Source organism: Panthera tigris, chromosome B1 (assembly GCF_018350195.1).
Source record: "Panthera tigris isolate Pti1 chromosome B1, P.tigris_Pti1_mat1.1, whole genome shotgun sequence".
Taxonomy (NCBI): Eukaryota; Metazoa; Chordata; class Mammalia; order Carnivora; family Felidae; genus Panthera; species Panthera tigris.
Genome location: NC_056663.1, coordinates 204,106,199 through 204,133,333, shown reverse-complemented (window position 1 = coordinate 204,133,333; position 27,135 = coordinate 204,106,199). Strand labels below are relative to the sequence as shown.

Genomic DNA, 27,135 nt, shown 5'->3' with positions numbered 1-27,135 from the left:
GCTTGTATAATAATCGTGGCACCCACGCGCGTGAGCGGAGTTGCCATGAGCTCACTTCCAATGATTATTCCGGTTTCCAGGGAGACGAGGTTTGCAGCCACCTCCGTGGAGAAGCACGGAGCAGCCCCTGCATTCCCCTCACACGCCGCTGTGGCCAGACTGATGAGGCTCTGGGGGCAAAAGTGAACTGATGTTGGCTGGTCCTCAGCTCTCCCTCATCCTGGGAAGGAGGCCCCAGTCAGCCTAGGCCCAGCGGGGAGCGGGGAGGGGCCTTGCTGGAAGGCGCTGTGTGTGGCAGCTACCACTGGGCCAGAGGCTTAGGATTTGTTTTGAGATCTAGCCTTCCGTCTCCTCCAGTTCCCCTTCACGCCCCTGCCCCGCCATCAGCCCTTCACTAGACACGTCCATCCCCCTGACCACCTTCCTGTTCCTTACACTCATCCTGCCTCTTCCTGCCACAGGGCCTTTGCATATGATGCTCGGTCTTTCTGTTGTATGTTCCCTTGCCACATCCTCACCTGGCTTCTGCCTTCTCATTTCTTACATCTTAGCTTCACCTCACTAACTTTTGTTGGGTGCCTGATGTCCTCCAAACACGAGAGTGTTTGGGTTTTCTTATTCAGTCCTTGCAACAAACCCTGAGTCAGGCAGCCCTGTCATTCTCGCAGAGGCTTTCCATGAGTACGTCAGTGACTTCTGGAGCCAGGGTTCACCCAGGCTCTGTGCACCACCTCCCTACACCTTCACCTCTGTCCTCCCCACTGCCTCTCTGCCCCCACCACCCTGCCCCCCACTGACTCCCTGTCCTCCCCCTTCATTACTCCCCTCCCTGCCTCCCCTTCTTCTGGTGACCCCCCCCCCACCTCCCTGCCTCCAGCCCCTGGCAGACGGTCCCCCATGACAGGTAGGATCTCCTGGTGGTCTAAATGTCTGCCTTCCCCATCAGATTAGGAACTCAGTGCAGGCAGGGCTCATGTTCAACTTGTCCCCAGCTCCTCCCCATCAGGGTTCAGTCCTGCCCTGGTTGTGGGGAATGAGAGAGTAAGTGAGTAAGTGAATGGGTGGGTGGGTCGTCAGCTGCTAACCTTGGGTTGCTCTGTCCTGTGACAAAATCTAAATGTCTGCTTGGTTCTGCTCACTAGGAGAACCGGCCAGGCCAACAGGCAGAAGAGGTGCCCACCTATGTGTTCAGGTAGGGGAAGGCTCTCTAGGAGGGAGCCAGAAGGGAGGAGGGAGCTGGCAGCAGGAGGAAAGGCAGAGACCTGAGGAGGGAGCTTGGAACTCTTGGAACTCCTGGAACTTCCAGAGAAGTTGGGGGCAGAGAGCAGGGGACCTGTCAGGAAGGGTACTGAGCTGTGCCAATTTGGGACTCATCCTGAGGGTGGGGAGACCCTAGAAGGGCGGGAGGATGCTGTGGCGTGTGTTTTGGAAGGAACTCTTCCAGGCGAAGACTGGGCTGAGGAGATGAAGGCATGCAGGGGTGGTGGGAGTGTTTGGGGTGCAGGGGGAAGGGTCCAGCTCCCATCATGGTGCCCATCACATGTGCTGCAATCTTCCCGATTTGCTGTTTGGCACTCAGCATATAGTCACCTGTCTTCCCGTCTGTCTACAGGGAGGAGGGACAGCCGTCTGAGGTCCCTGTCCTACGGAGGTGCCTTTTAGGGTGACCCAGTACCAGTCCCTCTCTCACAGGGAGGGCCTCTGCACCTGACGTGGCTTCTGACACCTGTAACCAGGAGCGTGAATTGAAATGACCCGTGCATATTTTGAATGGTCTTTTTTTGTTGTCTGCTTATCTATTTTTGAGAGACAGAGAGCAAGTGGAGGAAGGACAGAGGTGGGGGGTGGGAGGGACAGAGGATCCAAAGCCGGCTCTGTGCTGACAGCACAGAGCCCGATGTGGGGATTGGGCTCAAGAACCGTGAGATCTTGAACGGAAGTTGGACGCTTGACCAAGTGACCCATGCACATTTCAAAAGCTGATTCTGTTGCTTTCCGGTGGAATCCTTTCCTCGTTCCCTTGCCAGAATCACCTGTAAAGCCCCTTCCCTCCCAGCCACGTAGCATAGCCAGAGGGGCCCCCTCGAGGGGGCAGCCATGGTCCACAGTGGGGTGATTTGGGAGGCTCAGAGGTCAGGCAGGGAGTCCACTCTGGAAAGAAGCACCACCCCAGTGAGCAATGGCTTTAGACAGGTTGTTGGGGAAGGAAGAGTGACTTTAATCATCACAGAGCCCACCATGGGCCACATACTTCCACAGACTGGTGTAGCATCTCCACGTGGGACACATCACTGCCTGATTCTAAAGACGGGGAAGCAGAGCCCAGAGATGATGACTCCAACTGCCTTGTGTGTTTTTCTGATTACAACGGTGATCATGTATCAGGTGAAGAGTATTTTCTCTATCACCTTTAAATTTCATTCTAATGTTTATGTATTTATTAGCATTTGAAATCCAGTCTCCTAGAGTATCGACTTCAGTTAATTTGGCTGATTCCAATGACTTCTTTCTAATTTGTTTATCATTTAAGTTTTCAGTATTTTTTTAAAAAAAACTTTAATGTTTATTTATTTCTGAGAAACAGAGAGAGACAGAGCACAAGCAGGGGAGGGGCAGAGAGAGAGGGAGACACAGAATCTGAAGCAGGCTGCAGGCTCCGAGCTGTCAGCACAGAGCCCGACGCGGGGCTCAAACTCACAAACTGCGAGATCATGACCTGAGCCGAAGTCGGACACTTAACTAACTGAGCCACCCAGGCACCCCTAAGTTTTCAGTTTTACCCTGTATCTTCTTAACTGGCTAAACACTCAGATTTTTCTTTTATTATTAATTCTCAGCCCCCTTTTTTCCATGAACAATGTATACTGGTCTTCACTTATGGGTGCGTCGTGTGCAGTCATGTGCCCACTCTGCATAGGTGATGGTTAATCTAAAGAGCCCACTCTCGCAAAGCCAGAGCCAGTGAGTTGTGGGAGACACAGGAATGCACTTTCATGTTATTTAAATGCTTTTATCCTGTGCAGTATAATAGATCCACAGAGAAATCCATAAACTAGCACGTAGCAGCTTAGTGACTTCTAAATGAGCATCCATATACTTGCCACCGAGTCAAGGAACGGTGTTTCAGGACTCGAGTACATAGTATGCCTCTCCCCAGTCACTGCCTTCCCCCCAGAAAGGTCCTGCTCGCTTCATTTGAAACCATTTCCTTGCCTTTATTTATTCTTTTAGCGCCTAGCATGCAACCCTAAACACTTTAGTCTGGCATTGTGTGTCTTTTGAGTTTCATATAATGGAATCATAGAACATAATTGGTATATATCTGTCTTCTTTCATCCAGCTTGATGTCTGTGAAATTTATCTCTGTTGTTTTATGTGTCTGTAGTTCATTCCCTTTTGTTGCTAGATACTACGCCATTAAAAGAATATGCCGCAATTTATTTATCTATTTTACTGCTGATGAACATTTGATTGTCTATAGCTTGGGGACAGTGTGAATAAAGCTGCTGTGAACTTTCTTATGTGTGTGCACTGATGCACTTTGGTGTGCATTTTGTTGGATCATGAGTCATATATATGTTCAGATTCTTGTGCCCTTTTTTACTGAGATACAATTTACATGCAGTAGCAATCAACAATTTTAAGTGTACAATTCCATGAATTTAGACAACTGCACACAGTGTGTAAGTCACCACCACAGTCACGACGTGGGGCCAGTCCAGCTCCCCCCGAAGCACCTCCTGTCACTCTAGCTCCCGTGCACCTGCACTTCTGCGTTCTGTGCTATAGTTTTAAGGTAAAATTTCATATACCTGGAGTCATAAAAGACATATTCTTTTGTGCCTGGATTCTTGCCTCTGGTACAATGCTTTGTTTTTATCCATTTATTCATATTGCTGAGCAGAATTCCGCCAAAATTTGTTCACCCATTCACAAAATGGAGGACATTACAGTTCTTTTTCCATTTGTAGCTGTTATGAGTAAAGCTGCTATTAACATTCACGTACAAGTCTTTTGTGAGCATGTGTTTTCATTTCTGTTGCATACATACCTAGGAGTGGGATTGCTAGGTTGTATAGTGAGTTTGTATTTAACTTCATAAGAAACTGACAGACTTTTCCGGAGCGGCTGTGACATTTGACATGCCCCACAGCCGTGTATGAGAGTTCCATACCCTCACCAGATCCTGATGTTGTCACTGTCTTCTTAACAATGGTGACCATGCTGCTGGGTCTGCAGTGGTACCTCACTGGAGTTGTAATTTGCATTATCCTGATGACCAATGATGCTGAGCCTCTAATATTTCTTCTTTGGTGAGGTGTCTGCTCCCATGAGCTCCTAAGAAGTTAATAACTTATGGCATTTCGTTTATCTTCTGTACTAAAATATCTTTCTGATTCTTTTGCCGGTTTTTAAAAATTGGTCTGTTGTCATTTAGTTGCGATGTAAGAGCTCTTTGTGTATTCCAGACACAAGTTCTTTACCAGATACTTGTGCAAATATCCTCCCTGTCGTGGACTCGACTTTTAATCTGCTCGTCAGTATCTTGTAAAAAGCAAAACCTTTCCATTTGATGGAGTCTAATTTATCACCTTTTTCTTTTATGAGTTTTATCTAGGAAATGTTTGCCAAAACTGAAGTCACAAATATTTGTCTTTCAACTGTTTTATAGTTTCAAAACATACACGTTTTCCATGCATGGAATGGTCCTCTTTGAGCTAATTTTTGTGTGGCCTGGGGTGATAGTAGAGGCTTTTACTCTTGTGTGTGATGTCCAATTGCACTCACCTTCCCCATTGGGCACCCTGGCACCTGTGCTGAAAGTCATTTGTCTGTAACACTGTGGGTCCATCTCCACGTTCCCAGTTCTGTCCCAGTGACCTATACGTCTGTCCTACACCGACACCCTACTGTGTTTATTATTGTTGCTTCCTACCAAATCTGGAGATCAGGTGGTGTAAGTCCTCCAGCTTTGTTCTTTTTCAAGATCATTTTGACCATTCTAGACCCTTTGAATTTCCAGATACATTTTAAATTTGGGCATAACGGATTTGTTAGCAATGTTAAATTTTCTGATCCACGCACGTGAGTGGCCTCTGTATTTATCTATGCCTCTATTAATTTCTCTCAGTGTTTTACAGTTTTCAGTATACGGGCCCTGCACACATTTTGCTAGATTTATCTATAAGTATTTCACATGTTTAATGCTTTTGTGAATGTTATCTTAAATAATGGTACATTGTCCGACTGTTTGTTACTAGTATGTGGAAATACAACTGACTTTTTTAAATTGCCTTTTTATCCTACAAGCTTGCTAAATCCACTTATTGGTTCTAACAGCTATTTTTGTAGATTCCTTAAGATTTTCTAGCATAATCTTATCATGAGTAAGTAGAAAGAGCTTTACTGCTTCCCTTCCCACCTACATGTCTTTTATCTCTTCTTGCTGGGGTGCACCTGCTTGGCCCTCATGCAGAGCAGAGGTGGTGAGAGTAACATCCTTGCCTTCCTCCGGATCTCAAGGGAGATCACTTGGTCCTTCATCCTTCAGTCTGATGGAAGCCGTAGGCTTTTGTAGATAACTTTTACCTGGTTGAAATCTCCTGTTTGCTGAGAGTTTTTATCATGAATGGGTGATGAATTTTGTCAAATGCTTTTTCTGTTGTCATAATCTATTATCCTTTTTACACATAGTTGGATACACATATCCTTTTTGCATATTATTTTGTTGAATGTTTTTGAGTCTGTGTTAATAAGGGGTATTATTTATAGTTTTCATTCTTGTAATGTTTTTGTCTTGTTTTAGTGTCAGAGTGATGTTAACTTCATTAAAGGAGTTGGGAAATTCTCCCTCATTTTCTCTTTTCTGTAAAGGTTAGTATAAAATTGGTATTATTTCTTCATTAAGAAATACTTAAGAAAACACTTCCTTAAGTGTTTGGTAGAATTCACTCGTGAAGCCATCTGGGGTTAAAGTTTTCTTTCTGGGATGATTTTAACTATAAATGCAAATAAATTCAAAAAAAATTTTAAAACAATTTTAGGGATATTCAGGTTAATTTTTTAAACGAATGCTAATAGTTTGTGTCTTTCGAAGAATTTGTCCATTATATTTACATTTTTAGATTTGTTGGCATAAAGTTGTCCACAATATTCCCTTATATATTGTTGTATCTGTTGAGATTATTGTATGGTCTTTCTTTTTCAGTCTGTTAAGATGGTAAATGACATTTCTCAAGTTTCAATATTAAACCAACCTTGCATTGGGGTGCCTGGGTGGCTCAGTCGGTTGGGCGTCCGACTTCGGCTCAGGTCATGATCTCACAGTTTGTGAGTTTGAGCCCCGCGTCGGGCTCTGTGCTGACAGCTCAGAACCTGGAGCCTGCTTCGGATTCTGTGTCTCCCTCTCTCTCTGCCCCTCCCCTGCTCATGCTCTATCTCTCTCTGTCTCAAAAATAAATAAAACATTAAAAAAATTTTTTTAAATAAAAAAATAAACCAACCTTGCATTCCTCAGATAAATCCCATTTGGTCATTGTCAAGCAAGTAACATCTGTTGCCTATTATCAGGAGGAGAAGAACAAATACTTCTGCCCACTACATCTTGGCATTGGAGTCACAAAAAAGAAAAAAAAAACCCACAACACAGTCAAGTACTGAATGGAACAAGTTCACTCATAATAGAAGTCACAGACCAAGATCAGCTTCAGTGGTGAGTGTCAATCCTCCATGGCCAGTGAGTCCCTCCCAGTGGCTGATGCATGGCCAAGGACCTGCGTGCACCCTTCTTATACTGCAGCAGGAAAACTCCAGCCCTCGCTGCATGGACAGATATAGCAGTGGACTGGATCAGGTACCACATGGCACATACACTTATGCAGAACAATGGAGCACACACTGAATCTAAAACAAGGAAAGATATTCCCCCACAAGATGATAAGCCCATGGGCATTTAGAAGTGACTTTCTCACTTCCTCCCACATTAGCCAATGCCACAAGTCAGTTGCCTGAGGTCAATTGCAAGGATGGGGGGGGGGGGGTGGATCTCAATCCTGTTACCAGAGTGTTGGCCACTGCTTTAGGGTCCCAGCTGGGCAATAGTGTCTTATCCTAGCTCCAAGTCCTGGAGCCACCTTGCTCGCAGCTATAGTTTGTTCTGGGCAAACTGATCCTTCGAGCCAGACTATTCCATCCAGGGGCTTTTAGATCTCCCTCTTGGTCCTTGGGTCTGTGATCATCACTTGAGTTTCTCTCTCCCAGTCCTCTGTAATCACACAACTTCTCTGAATTGAGGACCTTGTCCCTTAGTACTTATTTTCTAATGCACTCCATCTATCTCTTCAGTCTCACTTCTCACGGTGAGTCCTACTCTGAGATTCCAGGCTTGAGACACGCCAATCTCCTTGCCCGGCTGAGAAAAGGGGATGAGGAGGGCAACGAAACCTATGGTAAACTCCAGTCCCCACTAGTGCCAGCAATGCTTCAACCAAAGCCTGCCCCAGCAGGTGCCATTGGATGTTTATGGGACCCGATTTTTGTTCAAACATTCATCTTCTTCCAAGTATCCCAGGGACAATGACCCTCCTGTTAGTTTGCAACCTCCCTGGGAGCTTCCCAGGTGAAATCGGAAACAGGTCTCCATATATGGAGGGCAGGGGGAGACCAAAGAAAGAGGCAATCTACTTCAGGTTGACAAGTGGCAGGTTTAAGAAGCAAGGGAACCTACATATGAGGGTTGTTTTGGGTGGGCACAAGACAAGTAGATCTTCACATCCGCCTTCCGGAATCTTAAATGTTTACATAGAGGTCTTAACAGGATTCGGTCACATATGCCATCTCGATGATCTCAACATATTACTTTCTCAAGACTGTTCTTTGAAACAGCTTCTGGGAATGGAGAAGTGAAGCAGAATGAACATTCCAAGGACAGGCGAGGGAGTAAGCAGCCTCCAATTACCCAGGTCCAACTCATGGGTGAACCAGCAGTCACATCCTCTCAATCACCCCCTCCAACACCTCTATCAGCTCTGGGTGGGGCAGGGAGCTATGATCAAACTAAGCCAGAAAATAGCAAACATTTTCTGTCAAGAGCCAGATGGTAGGGGTGCCTGGGGTGGCTCAGTAGGTTAAGTGTCCGACTTTGGCTCAGGTCATGATCTCACTGTTTGTGAGTTTGAGCCCCTCATAGGGCTTTCTTCTGTCAGAGCAAAAGCCACTTCAGATCCTCTGTCCCCCTCTCTCTCTCTACCCACTCCCCACTCACACTCTCTCTCTTTCAAAAATAAATAAAAACTTATATATATATATATATATATATATATATATATATAATTAAAATAAAAAGAACCAGATGGTAAACATTTTAGGCTTTGCAAGCCACATGGTCTCTGTTGCATAGGCTAACCTACAAGTAGCTTATTGTGTGAAGCCCGTTGTGAGCCACCTCTCCCTGGAGCACATGCCCCTCAGGGGTCCCTCCCCTCTCTGAGGTAGGATCTGACGGACTCTGACTTGTTGGGGGCCCAAGCTAAGCCAGTCAGCACATGGGGTTTGCTGGCCAGTGTGGGCACTTGTAGCCCTGACTGCCACCGCCACCAGCTGGGGATCCCCCAGTCAATGCTGAGGGGTGCAGAGCCGGCAGGAGGAGAAAAGCCAGAACTTGAGCTGCAGGGACCCCTGGTTACCCACCTTCCTGAGCTTAGGTTGTGTGAGATGCACATTTCCTCACTGTTTAAGGCAGTTCGAGCAGGTTTCTGCTACTGTCCTGGCTGCTCTGAGCAGGACCTCACAGCAGCATTGAGCACCCAGATGGCTGGGTCCCAGGTCACCATGCCCATCCCAGGGCAGCTCCGAGGGCAGCTCCAGCCTCATCTCTGAGGCCGCACCATGTAGCATTCACATCCCATATGTGCGGTGCTGGCAATGGTCTCTGGGTGGGAAAGCCTTGTCTCAGTGCTTGGATGGAACTGGGAGGCCTCCATGTGGAAGCTGAGCAGAAGCTCATGAGACAGAAGCAGAAGGGACAATAATGCACATCTAAGATCAGGGCTGGCTCGGCCCCAGCAGCCATCTTCAGGGGCAAGCATGGGCTTGGGGTGTCTGGTACAGCTGGGAGACTGTGGTCTCAGAGGGCCAAGTCCCCCTGGTTATCAACCCAGCTTTGTAGGGTACAAGAGCTGATCTTTAAGTAGCTGCAGTGGTGAATTTTCTGTGTCACCTTGTCTGGGCCACAGGGTATGTAGATATTTAGCTAAATGTGATTTCTAGGTGAGTCTGTGACAGATTAGCATTTGAATCAGTAGACCCGGTAAAGCAGATGGCCCTTTCCAATGTGGGTGGGCCTTGTCCAACCCACTGAGGGTATGCACAGGACAAACACTGGAGGAAGGGAGAATTCACTCCTTTGCCTGACTGCTGAGCTGGGGCATCAGACTCCTGTATTGCATCCCTGGGTTTCCAACTTGTGGACAGCAGATTGTGGGACTTCTTAGCCTCCATAACTACCTGAGCCAATTCCTTAAGATAAATCTCCTTCTTGCTCCCTAACATATCCTATTGGTTATGTTTCTCTGGGGGTCCCTGACTAGTACAGTAACTGAACTTTGATGCACACATAAATAAATCTCTTGCAATGCTTTCCTTTGCAGTTACAGAAAAGCTGCTCCAATGGCTGGAATGACAAATTGTTAAGAGAGGGAAGGTTCCAGCTCCAACCCCGCCAAGCTCTTAGGCTCTTCCCTCCTCTGGTCTTGGCTCCACCCTCAGACTTTCCTTCCCCAAAACAGCTGCAGTTGGGGTAGGTCCAGAAGAAGGAAAGAACCGTGATTCCGCAACATGGACCAGGAGCTCCCTTCTGCACCTGCAGCATTTGCCGGGAAACATTCATCATGGCTCAGAGCTGGTCCCCAACCAGTCTGGCCAGAAGGCTGAGGCTTAGACCAGGCAAACTGTGGCCCTTGGGCCCAACCTGGCCCACCACTTATGGGAGTCATCTAGGACTGCCTTAACCAAGTACACAAAGTGGAAGCTTACAACAACAGACATTTGTTGTCTCTCAGTTCTGAATCAAGACCAGAAGTCCAAGATCAAGAGCAGGTTCCCTCTGGGGGCTATGAGGGGAATCCACTCCAGGCCTCTCTCCAGCCTCTATGGTGGTTCAGGCAATCCCCGGTGTCTCTTGGCTTTTAGACCACCCCTCCAATCTCTGCTTCCACCCTCAAATGGCCTTCTCCTCTATGCCTCTTCTTATAAAGACACCAGTGGTTGGATCTGGGGCCCACTCTAATCCAGTGTGGCCTTGTTTTCAATTGGTTACATCTGCAAAGACCTCATTTCCAGGTAAGATCACATTCACAAATTCCAAGTTAAAAAGCAAAAGGCACAAGTTAATTCACCACAGCTGCCTTTGTTGTAGTTTTTTTAATATTTTATTTATTTTTGAGAGAGAGAGAGAGAGAGAGAGAGAGAGAGAGAGAGAACCAGTGGGGGAGGGAGAGAGAGAGAGAGAGAGAGAGGGAGACACAGAATCCGAAGCAGGCTCCAGGCTCTGAGCTGTCAGCACAGAGCCCGATGCGGGACTCGAACCCACGAGCTGTGAGATCATGACCTGAGCCGAAGTCGGACGCTCAAGTGACTGAGCCACCCAGGCGCCCCATCTTTGTTATAGTTTTGAAAAGGAAAGACAAGGCAAACCCCTGTGGTATGGAGGTGTCACCCTCTCCCACTGCCCTCTCCTCTCTGAGCACCTATCCCAGGAGGCCGCCGCTGGCAGTCACAGCTATTGGTTGGGTGAAGTGAAACCACTGAAGTTCTGTAGGCTTGAGAAACTCCACCTCTTCTGCCCTCTTCCCCTGGATGTGAATCTGGTAATAGCCCGAGCAAGTGCCCTGGCCACCCGGCCAGCACACGAGGCCTCTGTTCTCATGGAGTGCCATCGGCAACAAGGGGGGAACTCAGGGCTCCCCCATCCACTCCCCGGCCTGTTCCAGAATGGGGCAGAGAACAGGGCATCACTTATTCTTCTTCAGATCACAAACAGAAACATCCTAAATGTCCGTGGAAAGGAGATTAAATAAGCTATGGAAACCACATAATAGAATTCTGTGCAGTCACTGAAACTCGTGATGGGCAGGCTACGAAACGTCGTGTGTACTGTGGTTTCATCACAGAACGATTCACATCGACATGCGTGCAAAGAAGGGGCAGTCTGGAGAGATCTGACACCATCAATACGTGTGAAGCTCTTGGGGTGGAAATGGCATTGGTGAGTGAGGTGTGCATCTCCTACCACAGACCCTTGACCTCTTCGCGGCAGGTGGAGGCATGATTCTGTCTCTGCATCTCTAGCTCTCCAACGACTCATGCTTTCCTATGTGGCTTCTACGTGTTCTATTTCGAAGGAAAAATTGCGTCCTATTTGGTGGTGATATGCTGGGCACATTGTGTCAGACTCACCCAGGCCCTCGCCTCTGGTCCACCTCAGCCACCTCCGACTGGCCCACTGGGCCCACCTGGTGCTGACCAATCTCTTGCCCAGGGAGGCCACCTTCCCCCCCCTTAGCAGGCTTCTGCTGCTTCTGGCTGGGATGAAACGCCACCCTCTCGTTTTCTGGATGGCTGCCCAAGGGGGTGGGAGTACCCCCTGCAGGTGTGGAGAGTTCCTTCCCCATGGGTAAACTGACCAGTGCCAAGCAGGAGACTGGACAGAGTAGAGAAAAATTCCCCTCCTTCCGTGGCTATTCTGAAGTGTGGTTTCTCTGCAAGCCTGCTGAGCTCCTAGGGTCCTCGAGAGCCAGGGCTCAGGGTGCTAGTGTAGATTTGCCCCAATCCTCCCCAACTCACTTTGTACCCACCCCCATTGCTACCTGGGATTCAATCACCCTTACAAAGTATTCACACTGTGGCACCTAGGGGGTTCAGTCAGTTAAGCATCCGACTTCGGCTCAGCTCATGATCTCATGGTTTGTGAGTTCGAGCCTCACATCAGGCTCTGTGCTGACAACTCAGAGCCTGCAGCTTGCTTCAGATTCTCTCTCTCTCTCTCTCTCCCTCTCCCTCTCCCCTGATCACACTGTGTCTCTCTCTCCTTCAAAACTAAATAACATTAAAAAAAATTTTAGGGGTGCCTGGGTGGCTCAGTGGGTTGAGCGTCTGACTTCGGCTCAGGTCACGATCTCACAGTTCGTGAGTTCGAGCCCCGGGTCGGGCTCTGTGCTGACAGCTTGGATCCTGGAGCCTGCTTCGGATTCTGTGTCTCCCTCTCTCTCTCTGCCCCTTCACCACTCATGCTCTGTCTCTCTCTGTCTCTCAAAAATGAATAAATGTTAAATTTTTTTTTTAATTTTAAGCATTCACATTTTATCCATGACCCAGGCTCTGTTTTCTAGAGAATCCAGGAGTATAAGTTATATTTTCTGTATGCCCCAAAACTTAGTGGTTTAAATAATTTCATTTGTTCATGGTTCTGTGGGTCACTCATTTGGGTTGGGCTCAGTTGGGCAGTTTTTCTGCCAGTCTTGCCAGAGGTCACATTGTAGCCTGGTCAATGGGCAGTCGGCCTAAGATGACCTTTCTCATAAGTGTGGAAGGTGAAGGCAGCCCGTGGCTGGTTGGGCTAGGAGACCTCAGCTGCTGCCACAGCTTCTACCCTTCTCCTCCCTGACCTGCTGCCCCTGGGGGTGGGCTCACCAGGGGCAACCAGTCACAAAGCCCCCAAGTTGCTCTCTGAAGCACTCCAGATCCTGCTGGAATGAGGCAAGGGACGCCCAGATCATCAGAGAGATGTGTGTTCCACCTCCTGCCCCCACATCTGCCCTCAGTTTGTTCTCTGTATTTAAGAGCCTCTTATGGTTTGCCTCCCTCTCTGTTTGTATCTTATTTTTCCTTCCCTTCCTTATGTTCATCTGTTTTGTTTCTTAAATTCCGCATATGAGGGGCGCCTGGGTGGCACAGTCGGTTAAGCGTCCGACTTCAGCCAGGTCATGATCTCGCGGTCCGTGAGTTCGAGCCCCGCGTCAGGCTCTGGGCTGATGGCTCGGAGCCTGGAGCCTGTTTCCGATTCTGTGTCTCCCTCTCTCTCTGCCCCTCCCCCGTTCATGCTCTGTCTCTCACTGTCCCAAAAATAAATAAATAAATAAATAAATAAATAAATAAAAATTCCACATATGAGTGAAATCATATATTGTCTTCCCCTGACTTACTTTGCTTAGCATAATCCACTCTGTTCCATCCATGTTGTTGCAAATTTCAAGATTTTATTGTTTTTGATCCCCAAATAGTGTTCCATTGTGTATATACACCACCTCTGCTTTGTCCATTCATCAGTTGGTGGACATTTGGGGTCTTTCCATACTTTGGCTATTGTTGATAGTGCTGCTACAAACATTGGGGCGCATGAACCCCTTTGAATCAGGGTTAGGGTTAGGGTTAGGGTTAGCTAAAGAGACTTTCTTCCACTGGATACTCTTTCCTGCTTTGTCAAAGATTAGTTGGCCATACACTTGTGGGTCCAATTCTGGGTCTTCTATTCTATTCCATTGGTCTATGCATCTGTTTTTGTGCCAGAACCATACTGTCTTGATGATCACAGCTTTGTAGTAAAGGCTAAAGTCTGGGATTGTGATGCCTCCCACTTTGGTTTTCTTCTTCAATATTACTTTGGCTATTCTGGGTCTTTTGTGGTTCCATACACATTTTAAGACTGTTTGTTCTAGCTTTGAGAAGAATGCTGGTGCAATTCTGATTGGGATTGCACTGAATGTGTAGATTGCTTTTAATTTTTTTATGTTTTTATTTTATTTTTGAGACAGAGAGAGACAGAGCATGAGCAGGGGAGGGGCAGAGAGAGAGGGAGACACAGAATCCAAGCAGCCTCCAGGCTCTGAGCTGTCAGCACAGAGCCCGGCGCAGGGCTTGAACTCACAGACTGTGAGATCATGACCTGAGCCTAAGTCGGACGCTCAACTGACTGAGCCACCCAGGCGCCCCATGCTTTTGATTGACATTTTAACACTATTTATTCTTCCAATCCATGAGCATGGAATGTTTTTCCATTTCTTTGTGTCTTCTTCAACTTCTTTCATAACCTTTCTATAGTTTTTAGCATACAGATCTTTTACCTCTTTGGTTAGGTTTATTCCTAGACATCTTATGGTTTCTAGTGCAATTGTAAATGGGATCAATTCCTTGATTTCTCTTTTTGCTGTTTCATTATTGGTGTATAGAAATGCAACTGATTTCTGTACATTGATTTTATATCCTGCAACTTTAGTGAATTCACATATCAGTTCTAGCAGTTTTTTGGTGGAGTCTTTCAGGTTTCCAGGTAGAGTATCATGTCGTCTGCGAAGAGTGTGATATGCAGAAGAATGAAACTAGACCACTTTCTTACACCATACGCAAAAATAAACTCAAATGGCATGAGAAACCTAAATGTGAGACAGGAAACTATTAAAATCCTAGAGGAGAAAACAGGCAGCGATGTCTCCCAATTTATCTTTGACTTATCTTTGCCAATTTGTATGCCTTTTATTTCTTTTTGTTGTCTAGTTGCTGAGGCTAAGACTTCCAACACTGTGTTGTGCAATAGTGATGAGAGTGGTCATCCCTGTCATGTTCCCGACCTTAGGGGGAAAGCTCTCAGTTTTTCCCCATTGAGGATGATGTTAACTGTGGGCCTTTCATATATGGCCTTTATGATTTGAGTTATGTTCCTTCTATCCCTACTTTCTTGAGAGTTTTTATCAAGAAAGGATGCTGCATTTTGTCAAATGCTTTTTTTGCATCTATCAAAAGGATCATATGGTTCTTAACCTTTTTTTTTTTATTAATTTCGCATATCACATTCATTGATTTACAAATATTGAGCCAGCCTGGCAGTCCAGGAATAAATCCCACTAGGTCATGGTGAATGCTCCAATCAAAAGACACAGGATATCAGAACGGATAAAAAAACAAGATCCATCTATGCTGCCTACAAGAGACTCTTTTTTTTTATTATGAAATTTATTGTCACATTGGTTTCTATACAACACCCAGTGCTCATCCCAACAGGTGCCCTCAATACCCATCAACCACCCACCCCTCCCTCCCACCCCCCCCATAAACCCTCAGTTTGTTCTCAGTTTTTAGGAGTCTCTTATGTTTTGGCTCCCTCCCTCTCTAACCATTTTTTTCTTCCCCTCCCCCATGGTCTTCTGTTAAGTTTCTCAGGATCCACATAGGAGTGAAAACATATGGAATCTGTCCTTCTCTATATGACTTATTTCACTTAGCATAATACTCTCCAGTTCCGTCCATGTTGCTACAAAAGGCCATATTTCATTCTTTCTCATTGCCACGTAGTATTACATTGTGTGTATAAACCACAATTTCTTTATCCATTCATCAGTTGATGGACATTTAGGCTCTTTCCATAATTTAGCTATTGTTGAGAGTGCTGCTATAAACATTGGGGTACAAGTGCCTGGGTACAAGTACCCTGTATCCTTTGGGTAAATTCCTAGCAGTGCTACTTCTGGGTCATAAGGTAGGTCTATTTTTAATTTTTTGAGGAACCTCCACACTGTTTTCCAGAGTGGCTGCACCAGTTTGCATTCCCACCAACAGTGCAAGAGGGTTCCCATTTCTCCACATCTTCTCCAGCATCTATAGTCTCCTGTTTTGTTCATTTTAGCCACTCTGACGGAGTGAGGTGATATCTGAGTGTGGTTTTGATTTGTATTTCCCTGATGAGGCGCGACGTTGAGCATCTTTTCATGTGCCTGTTGGCCATCTGGATGTCTTCTTTAGAGAAGTGTCTATTCATGTTTTCTGCCCATTTCTTCACTGGGTTATTTGTTTTTTGGGTGTGGAGTTTGATGAGCTCTTTATAGATTTTGGATACTAGCCCTTTGTCCAATATGTCATTTGCAAATATCTTTTCCCATTCCATTGGTTGCATTTTAGTTTTATTGATTGCTTCCTTTGCTGTGCAGAAGCTTTTTATCTTCATGAGGTCCCAATAGTTCATTTTTGCTTTTAATTCCCTTGCTTTTGGGGATGTGTCAAGTAAGAAATTGCTGTGGCTGAGATCAGAGAGGTTTTTCCCTGCTTTCTCCTCTAGGGTTTTGATGGTTTCCTGTCTCACATTTAGGTCCTTTATCCATTTTGAGTTTGTTTTTGTGAATGGTGTAAGAAAGTGGTCTAGTTTCATCCTTCCGCATGTTGCTGTCCAGTTCTCCCAGCACCATTTGTTAAAGACACTGTCTTTTTTCCATTGGATATTCTTTCCTGCTTAGTCAAAGATTAGTTGGCCATACTTAAATTGAAGAAGATATAAAGAAATGGAAAAACATTCCGTGCTCATGGATTGGAAGAATAAATATTGTTAAAATGTCAATACTACCCAAAGCTATCTATACATTCAATGCAATCCCAATCAAAATTGCACCAGCCTTCTTCTCGAAGCTAGAACAAGCAATCCTAAAATTTGTATGGAACCACAAAAGGCCCCGAATAACCAAAGTAATTTTGAAGAAGAAGACCAAAGCAGGAGGCATCACAATCCCAGACTTTAGCCTCTACTACAAAGCTGTAATCATCAAGACAGCATGGTATTGGCACAAAAACAGACACATAGACCAATGGAATAGAATAGAAACCCAAGAGACTCATTTTAGATCTAAACACATTTGCAGATTGAAAGTGAGGGGTTGGAGAACCATCTATCATGCTAGTGGAGGTCAAAAGAAAGCCAGAGTAGCCATACTTATATCAGACAAACTAGATTTTATTTTGCTTTTTAAGTTTATTTGTTTTGAAAGGGAAAGAGAGAGAGTGAGTGGGAGAGGGGCATAGAGAGAGGATCCCAAGCAATTTCTATTCTGTCAGCGCAGAGCCCAATGAGGGGCTTAATCCCATGAACCGCTGAGCTGAAATCAAGAGTTGCATGCTTAACCGACTGAGCCACCCAGGCACCCCAGACAAACTAGATTTTTTTTTTTAAATCAACATTTATTTTTGAGAGAGAGAGAGAGAGAGAGAGGGCAGGGGAGAGACAGAGAGAGAGGAAGACACAGAATCCAAAACAGGCTCCAGGCTCTGAGCCGTCAGCAGAGAGCTCAATACAGGGTTTGAACTCACAAGCCGTGAGATCGTGACCTGAGCCAGAGTCAGACACTTAACCAATTGAGCCACCCAGGAGCCCCATATCAGACAAACTAGATTTTTTTTTAATTTATTTATTTTGAGAGAGAGAGAGAGAGAGAGAGAGCATGAGCAAGGGAGGGGCAGAGGGAGAGGATCCCAAGCAGGTTCCACACTGTCAGCACAGAGCCCATTGCAGGGTTCAGTCCCACGAACCATGAGATCATGACCTGAGCCAGAACCAAGAGTTGCATGCTTAACTGACTAAGCCACCCAGGCACCCCAGACAAACTAGATTTTAAAATAAAGACTGTAACAAGAGATGAAGAAGAGCATTACATCATAATTAAGGAGTCTATCCATCAAGAAGACCTAACAATTGTAAACATTTATGCTCCAAATGTGAAAGCACCCAAATATACAAATCAATTAACAAACATTAAAAAAAACTCATTGATAATAATACCATAGTAATAGGAGGCTTTAATACCCCACTTACAACAATGGACAGATAATCTAAACAGAAAATCAGCAAGGAAACAACTGTGAAAGACACACTGAACCAGATGGACTTAGCAGATATATTCAGAACATTTCATGTTAAAGTAGCAGAATACACATTCTTCTCAAGTGCACATGAAGCATTCTTCAGAATAAATCACACACTGGGTCGCAAAGCAACCCTTAGCACATACAAAAAGATTAAGATCACACCATGAGTATTTTCAGATCCAGTGCTATGAAGCTTGAAGTCAACCACAAGAAAAAATTTAGAAAGTCCTCAAATACATGGAGGTTAAAGAACATCCTACTAAACAATGAACAGGTTAACCAAGAGATTAAGGGAGAAATAAAATACATGGAAGCCAATGAAAATGAAAACACGATGGCCCAAACCCTTTGGGATGAAGCAAAGACTGTCCTAAGAGGAAAATACATTGCAATTCAGGCCTATCTCAAGAAGCAAGAAAGGTCCCAAATACACAACCATCCTAACCTTACACATGAAGAAGCTAGAAAATGAGCAGCAAATAAAGTCTAAACCCAGCATAAGGGGAATAATAAAGATTAAAGCAGAAATAAATGATATAGAAACAACAACAACAAAAACAGTACACAGATCAATGAAATTAAAAGCTGGTTTTTTGAAAGAATAAACAAAATTGATAACCCCCTAGCCAGACTTATCAAAAAGAAAAGAGAGAGGACCCAAGTAGACAAAATCACGAATGAAAGAGGAGAGATCACAACAGACACCACAGAAATTCAAGCAATTATAAGAGAATACTATGAAAAATTACATGCCAATGAATTGGGCAATCTGGAAGAAATGGACAAATTTCTAGAAATTCACACACTACCAAAACTTAAACGAGAAGAAACAGAAAACTTGAACAGACCTGTAACCTGCAAAGAAATTGAATCAATTATCAAACATCTCCCGACAAACAAGAGTCCAGGGCCAGATGGCTTCCTAGGGGAGTTCTACCAGACATTTAAAGCAGAGATAATACCTATTCCTCTCAAACTGTTCCAAAAAGTAGAAATGGAAGAAAAGCTTCCAAACAGCCAGCATTACCTTGATTCCAAAACCAGACAAAGACCAGTAAAAAGAAGAATTATAGGCCAATATCCCTGATGAATCTGGATGCAAAAATTCTCAACAAGACACTAGCAAATTGAATTAACAGTACATTAAAAGATTCACTCACCATGGTCCAACACAGTTCTTACCCAAGGTTTGCCCCCCACCCCAGGCCAGCACGTACCCCAGACAGGTGGCTTCAACAGCCCCTCCTCCCACTGCCTCCAGCTTTGCACATCTCCCTCTGTACCCCCTCCACTTAGGCCTCCATCATCTCCCGCACCACATCCCACCCTTCTCCCCCTGCTCATGCGGGGATGGGGTACTCTGCAGCCTGCTGTCAACAGGATGTGCTAATGCCCATACCACATTCTTTACATCACCCTTTCTCACCCCCCCAAAAAAAACATGGCAAGATCTTGTTGGCCAGGAGCCAAACAGGAGCCCAGAGAAGCTGAGACACTGCCCTGAGGTAAGGCAACAGGTGAGAGCAGAGGATAGAGCCAGGGTTGAGGTACAAGCCCACCTTCAGTTCACACGACGCCCCATCCCCACCCTGGGGTCAGAGTCTGAGGCATCTCCCTGCTCAGCCCACCCCCCACTTTGCCATCTGTCCTTTCCCAGTGGCGACCCAGCCAGGTAACACATCTCCCGTCGTCCCTCTGGCAAAACTCGTCCTGTGGACACTCAGGTGCCTCGTGGATATGTCCATTTCTGCACTGCATTACACTTCTGCGCTGGAAATGTAATGAGATTTCTGAGTGTGAACTCTGATTTTCACATCCCTGCCATCCTTCTTGACTGGTTAATTTTAATCTCAGAGCATAATGCTCCTTATGAAATTGCATCCTCCCCACGGTTTGGGACAAGACACTGGAGCTCTCTTCATGGAATAGCTATTTAAGACATATTCCTTGTTATAAATGGCTCCTGGGGTGTACTTGGTAATTCTGAGATTCCACATTATGATGAAGTCAAATTAACGGGAACCTAGAGAGCCCGTTTGTCCTCGAACATCTCCCACGTCCATTTGTGGAGAGCTTACCCGTTGTGTCGGATGGGCCCTTGCACACGGGTGTACATCACAGGGGTATCCACAGGCCCGCCTCGCAGGTATACCTCACCGGTGCGCCTCTCAGCTGTGCTCTGCAGGGGTGCGTCACAGGCGTCACTGACGGCTACCTCACAGGCTCACCTTCAGGCATACCTCGCAGATGCACCTCGCAGACCTTCATCACAAGAGCATCTCGAAGGTGTGCTCACAGGCACAGCCCACAGGTGTACCTCAGGCACAAGCGCCCCTCCCAGGTGAGCTCACAGATGTATTTCATAGGCTTGTCTCGAGAGTCTGTCTCCAACCGAATCAAGAGCCCACCCTTTCAGGGCTGTGCAGGGGCCCCAGGTAACATCAGTGGATGTGTCAGAAAGTGAGACGAGGGAGGGCAGGAGCCAACCCAGAATGTGTTGTTGAGCAGTTGTCCTGGGGCCCCCAAGGTGGGCAGCTGGGGTATTTACACACAACCTCGTGAGTCACAGGTCAAGGGCTTCTCCGGGGGCGTTAACTTCTGGTGCCTCTGGGCTCCCACACCTGCGAATACTGCAGGCTCAGGGGCAAGGAAACCCACAGGTGAAGTGACACAGGTACCACAGGGAAGGTCTAGTGGGCACAGTGTGTAACGGAGGGTTGGAGCAGGGCTCACCTATGCTCTGGGCTCTCTTCTGCTCCAACCCACCACCCCAGGTTTCCGGCTAGCGCCCTGAGCTCCTCAGCCAGCCCCTCCTCTGCTCCCCACCCATTCTGCCAGGAGCCCCCTCTGCTCCACCAACACTGAGTACATCGTGCCTCTGAGCCCACGGCCATGCCATTCCCACTGCTGCGACCCAGCCCTGCAGTTGCCAGACATAGATGCATCCCTCACCGAAGGGCCTCCCCTGCCCCAGGCAGGTAAGCTGCACATCTACACCCCATTTCCTCAGCCCTGCAAGGAAGGAGCCAGCTGGCAGGAGCGGGGTGCAGAAGCCGGGAGGGTTGTGCAGCCCTGAGTGAGCCTCAGGATGGGGCGAGCCAAGGATTTGGGAAGCGTCCCCACAAAGACTCTGCTGCCCTGGGCCTCTCGGCCAGATGGCTGCCTCATTGGCATGGCCCTCACATCAGGCGTAATTTGGACTGCAGCTCTGAGTGTCTGGAGACAATATGCTGGAAGGCTCTGGAAGCTGTCTGGGGACTGAATTCAGGGCAAGGTGACCCCCAACCCTGGCCCCAAATCCGAGCACCACAGCACCCCATCCACAGCACCTGCCTCCCTGCTCTCCCCCAGTCCCCAGGCAGAACTCACTATTTTTAGGAAAAGTGGGATGCTCAGAGCAGATCCCTGAAAGGAGTCTGCTGCATGACTAAGCACAGGCAGGAATGTCATAGCACAAGGGCCTGTGCCGGCGCTCGGCCAGCTGGGCCCATTGTGGCCAGCCCAGCTGCCAGGCGCCAGCCCAGAGCCCACGCGGAAGGTCCCCCGGAACCAAGGCTTGTGCTGAGAAAACGTGTCTGAGCCCAAGAAGTTCCCTGGCCCCACAATCACACATGCGTGCACACTCACACGTGTGTGCATATATGCATGCTCCTACATGCACACATTTTTGCCAGCTGAATGCAATGAAATTCAGAAGCACACACAAATCCTGCATCCTGGTTAAAAGGTAACATGAGGGAACCTTAGGCCTTTTCCTCAGGCAAGGCCCCTGGTTCGTGATTCCTGGTCCTTGGCTTGGAGAGGCCTAAAGTTCTTCCAACAAAACTGTTCTGCCTCTGCCTCTGCCTCTGCCTCTGTGGACAGAAACATGGCTGCTGCCTCAGAAGATGAGTCTAGAATGCCAGGTGCCCACCTGGCATACCTCATGGATGTACCTCACAGACATTCTGCTGGGTGATGTGCACAGCTGGTTCACACTGTGGACGTAGCTCCGACCCCCAAACTTCCAGCAGTCCCTGGGCATGCACACGCATGCACACTCATGCACGTGCACACCCAGCCCACATGCACACGCAGGCACACGCACGCCCAACACACCTGTACGTGCACACCCAGCGTGAACACACACACTCATGCATATGCACACACATTGCACACCAGCAGCTGGAGAGTCAGACAGACACAGAACAAGCCACCCAGTTTGAATCCAACCTTTTTGTCACATCATGGCCCACAAAGAAGCTAATCCCTGTATGGCACCCAGGCAGGTGGATAAGGAGAGAGGCTCTGCCTGCTGTCTAGGCACGCTGGTCACTGTTTGAGGCACAACCAGGAACAATCTCATCTATAGAACATGGCAGTACCTGCAGTGTGGTTGTGGACTCTGTGTGAGGAGGGGGTCTGGCAGTTTGAATAAAGGTTGCCCGGTAAGTAGGAATTGGGCCAGGGAAAAAGATGTGTGGTGGGGGTTTGCTGAGACTTCTAAGGGCACTAGCTCTTAACAGAGAAGCTCTGTTGTGCACCCAGGTGACCTATTCTCACATGCAAACCCCTCACCTGCAAGACCAAATGCCCAGGCCACCTCTTCACCATCAGAGAGAAAGGAAGGTCTCTGCAAATCCCCATCTTGTGGCCTGACCTCCACACTGGATGCCGGACCATCTTCCTCCCTTCTCCTCACTTCCTTCCATGAGGACGGAGCCATGGAGCTGCATTTGTTGACCTCTGGCACCATAGGAGGGTCCCCCTCTCCCTGCCTGGGGCTGGGCTGCAGTTCCCCGAGGGGGAGAGCTGGTGCCCCATCTCTCCAGCACACCTGAGCCCAGGTGTGAGGGCCAGGAGATGTGGGGATGCCTGTTGGATCATCCAGAATTATCAGGCAATCCCCCAGGAAGAAAGGGTCACGGTGTTTGTGGGATTACCCCTCTGGAGGATTAGGTGTGAGGGGCTCCTCCGGTGGAAGCCAACTCCCTACCCCCAGCTTCCCAGGACCCCTGCCACAGGCAGAAGCCCCTGAGCTCCCATCATCACCCACCCCTGGGAAAATCAGACCAAGTCCAAGATCTAAGGCAAGGGGGGCAAGCGTGGGTGAGTCAGCTGGCGTCCTCCCAGTCCTCAGTAATCGTCATTAAGAAAGGCTTTGCTGATGACAGTGTTTGCTGGGAGTCTGTGTGTGCCTGGGGACCGGCCACGACTCCTGGACGGGCAGTGGGACACCATGAGCCTCAGCGGGGAGCAGGTGCAGCAGTTCCTTGACCAGAACCCCAGTTTCGCGGACCGGTACTTTGGGAAGAAGCTGAGCCCCGAGAATGTGGCTGGCGCCCACGAGGACGGACAGCCGGTGGACTGTGCCAGTTTCCGCGAGCTGTGCCAGGTGGAGGAGAGCACGGCCCTGTTTGAGCTGGTGCAGGACATGCAGGAGAGTGTGAACATGGAGCGGGTGGTCTTCAAGATCCTGCGACGCCTCTGCACCATCCTGCATGCCGACCGCTGCAGCCTCTTCATGTACCGCCAGCGCAACGGCGTGGCTGAGCTCGCCACGCGCCTCTTCAGCGTGCAGCCCGGCAGCGTCCTAGAGGACTGCCTGGTGCCCCCCGACTCTGAGATCGTCTTCCCACTGGACATTGGGGTTGTGGGCCACGTGGCTCAGACCAAGAAGATGGTGAACATCAAGGACGTGACGGAGGTGGGTTCTGGGCCACGACTGGTGCGGTTGGCGAGAGGTCCCTACCCGTCCCACGGCCAGCCTGCAGGCCATGTGGGGACCTCTTCTTTTAGGAAGGCAGCCGGGGGCAGTGGGGTGAGTGGGGTGAGTGGGGTGGCTTGGTCCAGAGCTCACAGAAAGGAAGGAAGCCAGCCTTGAGGTGGCTGGGAGGGTGGCCCGGACAGGCCCTGCTGCCTCCCTGACGCATAGGCCCCTGCACAGGAGCTTGCGGTTGGGGGGGGGGGGGGGGGGAGGGGTCAGAGCAGGGGCTGTGCAAAGGCCCAGAAAGGAAGGGCCAGTTGACCCTGGAGCCTGGAACTCACAATCCCATAGGAGACCATGCTGCTTGCTCGCACAGGCAAGTTTGGGGGTTCGGGAGAAGCAGCAGGGAGACCAGGGCTGGTCCAGGTGGCACAGGAAGGGTAGGCAGGAATTCGTGTTGCTGAGAAGCAGGAGGACAGGCTCTTGTTGGGTGGGAAGGAGGGCGAGTGTGGGGCTAGCACAGCAGGAGGACAGGGGCCCTGGGGTGGAGGCCAGGGCGGTTGGCACTTGAGGGAAGGAGGTGCCTGTTGGACATGTGTGAGGGGCAGGGGCCTCCAATGTGGGCATGGGGTTGAGGAGCTCCTAGAAGGAGCAGGAAGAGGCCGCTGGGGCAGAATGGGAGCCACTGCCTTCTCCCCTCTTCTCCCTTCTCGCCTGTGAGAGGGGCAAGCAGGAGCCCCGAGCTGGACCAGCCTCTTCCACTCTCAGTGAAGGAATCTAGAGGGGGTTGCCCACCAGGGTGGGTTTCTCTCAAAACAGCTTCTGTCCCCTAGTTCCTGGAGGCGAACAGACACGTGCACGTCCCCCCAGGTCCCTTGGGAAGGAAGTGGTGGCAATCCTCTTAAACTTATCTGCTCTAAACAACCCCAGGTCCAGCGACCTGAATATAGTAATCTCTGGGATTAGCTTCATCTCCACTCCCGTTTAAGAAATGGGTCACCCATGCATCAGAATATCAGGAGCCTGAATTAACAGGAAAATAAGGAATTCGGCAGTGGGGAAAGGTGCAGGGGGCTTGCACTGAGTGACTTCCCCTGCTCCTTCTCTCTCTACATCTTGACCCCTCCCTTCTTGAGTCTGAGGCAGACCCCTCAGCCCCCAGGGGCCTGTCCTCCGATTGGCCTCCCAAGCCTGTGCTGGGTGAGGGTCTGGGTCAGGTGGCATGGCCATCCTGGGTCCTGTGCCTCCTCTATCCCTGGGCCCTCGGCTTCTTCAGACCCTTCCGCCTCCATGAGGACAGCCTGCCCTAACCTGTCCCCCAGTGGCTCAGGGGCATAGCACTGGCCTCAGTCTTCAGGGCTGTGCTGGCTCTTCTTTATCTCAGACGCGGTAGAACTGAGAACAGAGCCCACATCAGCCAAAAAGCACATTTCCATTAAGTATGTCACAAAGCTCTAAGCATTGCCGATGTCAGGCTCCCAGACCCAGGTTGTCGTCAGAGGGGATACTGAGACAGAGCCTTGCTCCGTCTGAGGTTCCAGCACCCTACTCGCAGGATGAGAAAAGCATGGAGGCTGTTTTTGGAGGGTAGTGTGTGCCAGCGGGGCAGGGAACCCTTGCAGGCAGCCAGGACAGCCAGCGTATGGTGGCAGGAGGACAACGCAGGGCTGCAACATCACCCCACCACTACTTTGCAGCTCCTGAGACCCCCAAGGGTTCATGGCAAGCAGCCAGGCAGAAAGGACATGGTTCTGGGACAGTCTCTGACTCCCCTCCAAAGAGCTGTGGGCCCAGAAACAGTCCATCACAAGGGTCCTGCGTATTGCCAAGGCATCCAGACCCCAGTTGGGGCAGCCAGCCGCTGGGGGGTCGAAGGAGGCTAGACTGGCGTTAGGGGCACGGCTTTGTGGGGAAGGTCTAGGAGCCAGGCCAACTCTGAAGAGGGAGGAGGGCGACAGCACCAGGCCGGCAGTGCAGAACATGGATAGATGCTGCAGGAGAGCAATGAAGAGAGTCTGGGCAGTAGGGACAGGGTTGGGGGCACTTTCGAGCAGTCACGGGACCCCTAGACCCACTGAGGCCGAGGGGGAGGGAGGTGCCAAGGAGACACCAAGTTCCCCTCCATGGGGTGGTGGGTGGCTTCCAACCCCTGGACTGGGGGCACAAGAGGGCAGACGTTTTGGGAATGAGGTTTAGGATGCCGTGGGGCTGGGGCTGCTCCTACTCTCACACTCTGCTACAGGAAGCTCTGGTTCCAGGACTTCTGGGAGCCTGAGCATAGCCCCCTGCCCACAGTGTGGTAGGGGCTCTGAGTGAGGTGGGGTCTGATTCAGCAGAGAAGCCGGGGTGGGAGCGTTGACATGGACACAGTGGAGAAGAAGACGCAGGCAGGGAGCCTGATTGGGTACAGGGTACAAGGGTGTGGCACGCAGGTGACTCCAGCCCTGGGGTGACTCTGCTCAGACCGCACAGCTCTGGGCCAGAACCTTCCTGAGGCTCCCTTCACCTTGTACCTAGGGTGTTGTGGGAGCTGACGAGCTACCTGCAGGGACAAGGAGAGGCTACAGCCACGGGCGTCAGAGTTAGGGTCCCAGTGTGGCAGGAACAAGAGGGGGTGTTGGTACGGAGGGGGGCACCTGGGAGTGGGGGTGCTGCTATGGCGGGGGACACCTGGGAGCAGGGGTGCTGGTGGGACCCCAGATGGGAAGAGGGGAACACAGCTGAAGGACAGTAAGGAAAGTCTGGGGCAGAGTCGAGGGCCTGCCAGGAGACCCAGCCGTGTGGCCAGGAAGGTAACTGGAGAGCTCACAAACATCAAGGATGGGAGCGTGAAAAGGGCCCTGAGCTCGTGCCTGTGCTCGGCCTGGGGTGAGGTGGAACACCCCCCTTTGTGTCACGGAACGCTGGTGCCACTGCCCACGCTGCTGCCACCTCCGGGGCTCAGTATTGATTTCCCTTTGTGGCTGCAGGTGACAGCTACCTCTCCAATCATCAGGCAGGAGAGGAACTGAGAAGATTGGTGCCAGACGCATGCACCTCTTCATGAGAGCATGGGATGTCCTCGTCCCCAGCAGGCTTCCTCTGACCTCCCATTGGCCTGAACTGTGGCCCAGCTGCCCATGCAAGGGAGTCTGGGCAGCGGACGCAGCGTCCTTGGGCCACATGAGGGCGGAGCCACAGAGAAGGCGCGGGAAGTCACATGGGGTCAGTGACTCCTGTCTGCCACAGGACCAACAGTCCTTGAGTAAACCCCAAAGAGCTCTTTTAACAAGTAATAATAACCAAATGTAGGGAGCGTTTACGGAGATTGCCTCGCTCAACCCAAGCTGACAGGTGAAGAGAGGAGCCCAGGGCTGTCCCACCCTGGCTGGAGGTGACACGGTGGCAAGCCCAGGCCCTGACCCAAGCAGCCCAACTCTGAGCCATTCACTGCAGCTCTGTGTCTGGTCACTTGGGCCTCATGTAAATAAATATGAGCACCAGGAAGTATGAGGGTAGAGCTGGAGTCACATCCACTCTGAAGGACAGTCCCAGTCACCTGGGGGACCTCATCCTGGTGACACTCCATCACTTGTTCCCTGTGGGAAGTCCGTCAATCAGCTCCCAATCAAGGAGCGGCCCGGAGGAGCAACCCTAAAGCTAGCGGGACCTGCCCTGGGAGCCAGACGCGGACACATGCCTTATCATAGGGGCAACGGACCCCACGGAGCACCTGCTGGCTGGAGCATGACCCCAGGAGACTCCCAGGGGACCCTCCACCCCAACTCACACTC

The 27,135-nt window shown here is 49.4% G+C and overlaps 1 protein-coding gene across 1 annotated transcript in view; it reads left to right on the top strand.

The window, feature by feature from the left end:
• Positions 1–22,879: 22,879 nt before the first annotated feature.
• PDE6B (phosphodiesterase 6B) overlaps positions 22,880–27,135 on the top strand; it is a 34,414-nt gene continuing 30,158 nt past the window's right edge. The window contains exon 1 of the mRNA XM_042982769.1: positions 22,880–23,362. Within this exon, the coding sequence (XP_042838703.1) occupies positions 22,895–23,362 (468 nt within the window). The 5' untranslated portion in view covers positions 22,880–22,894. The remainder of the gene's footprint in view (positions 23,363–27,135) is intronic.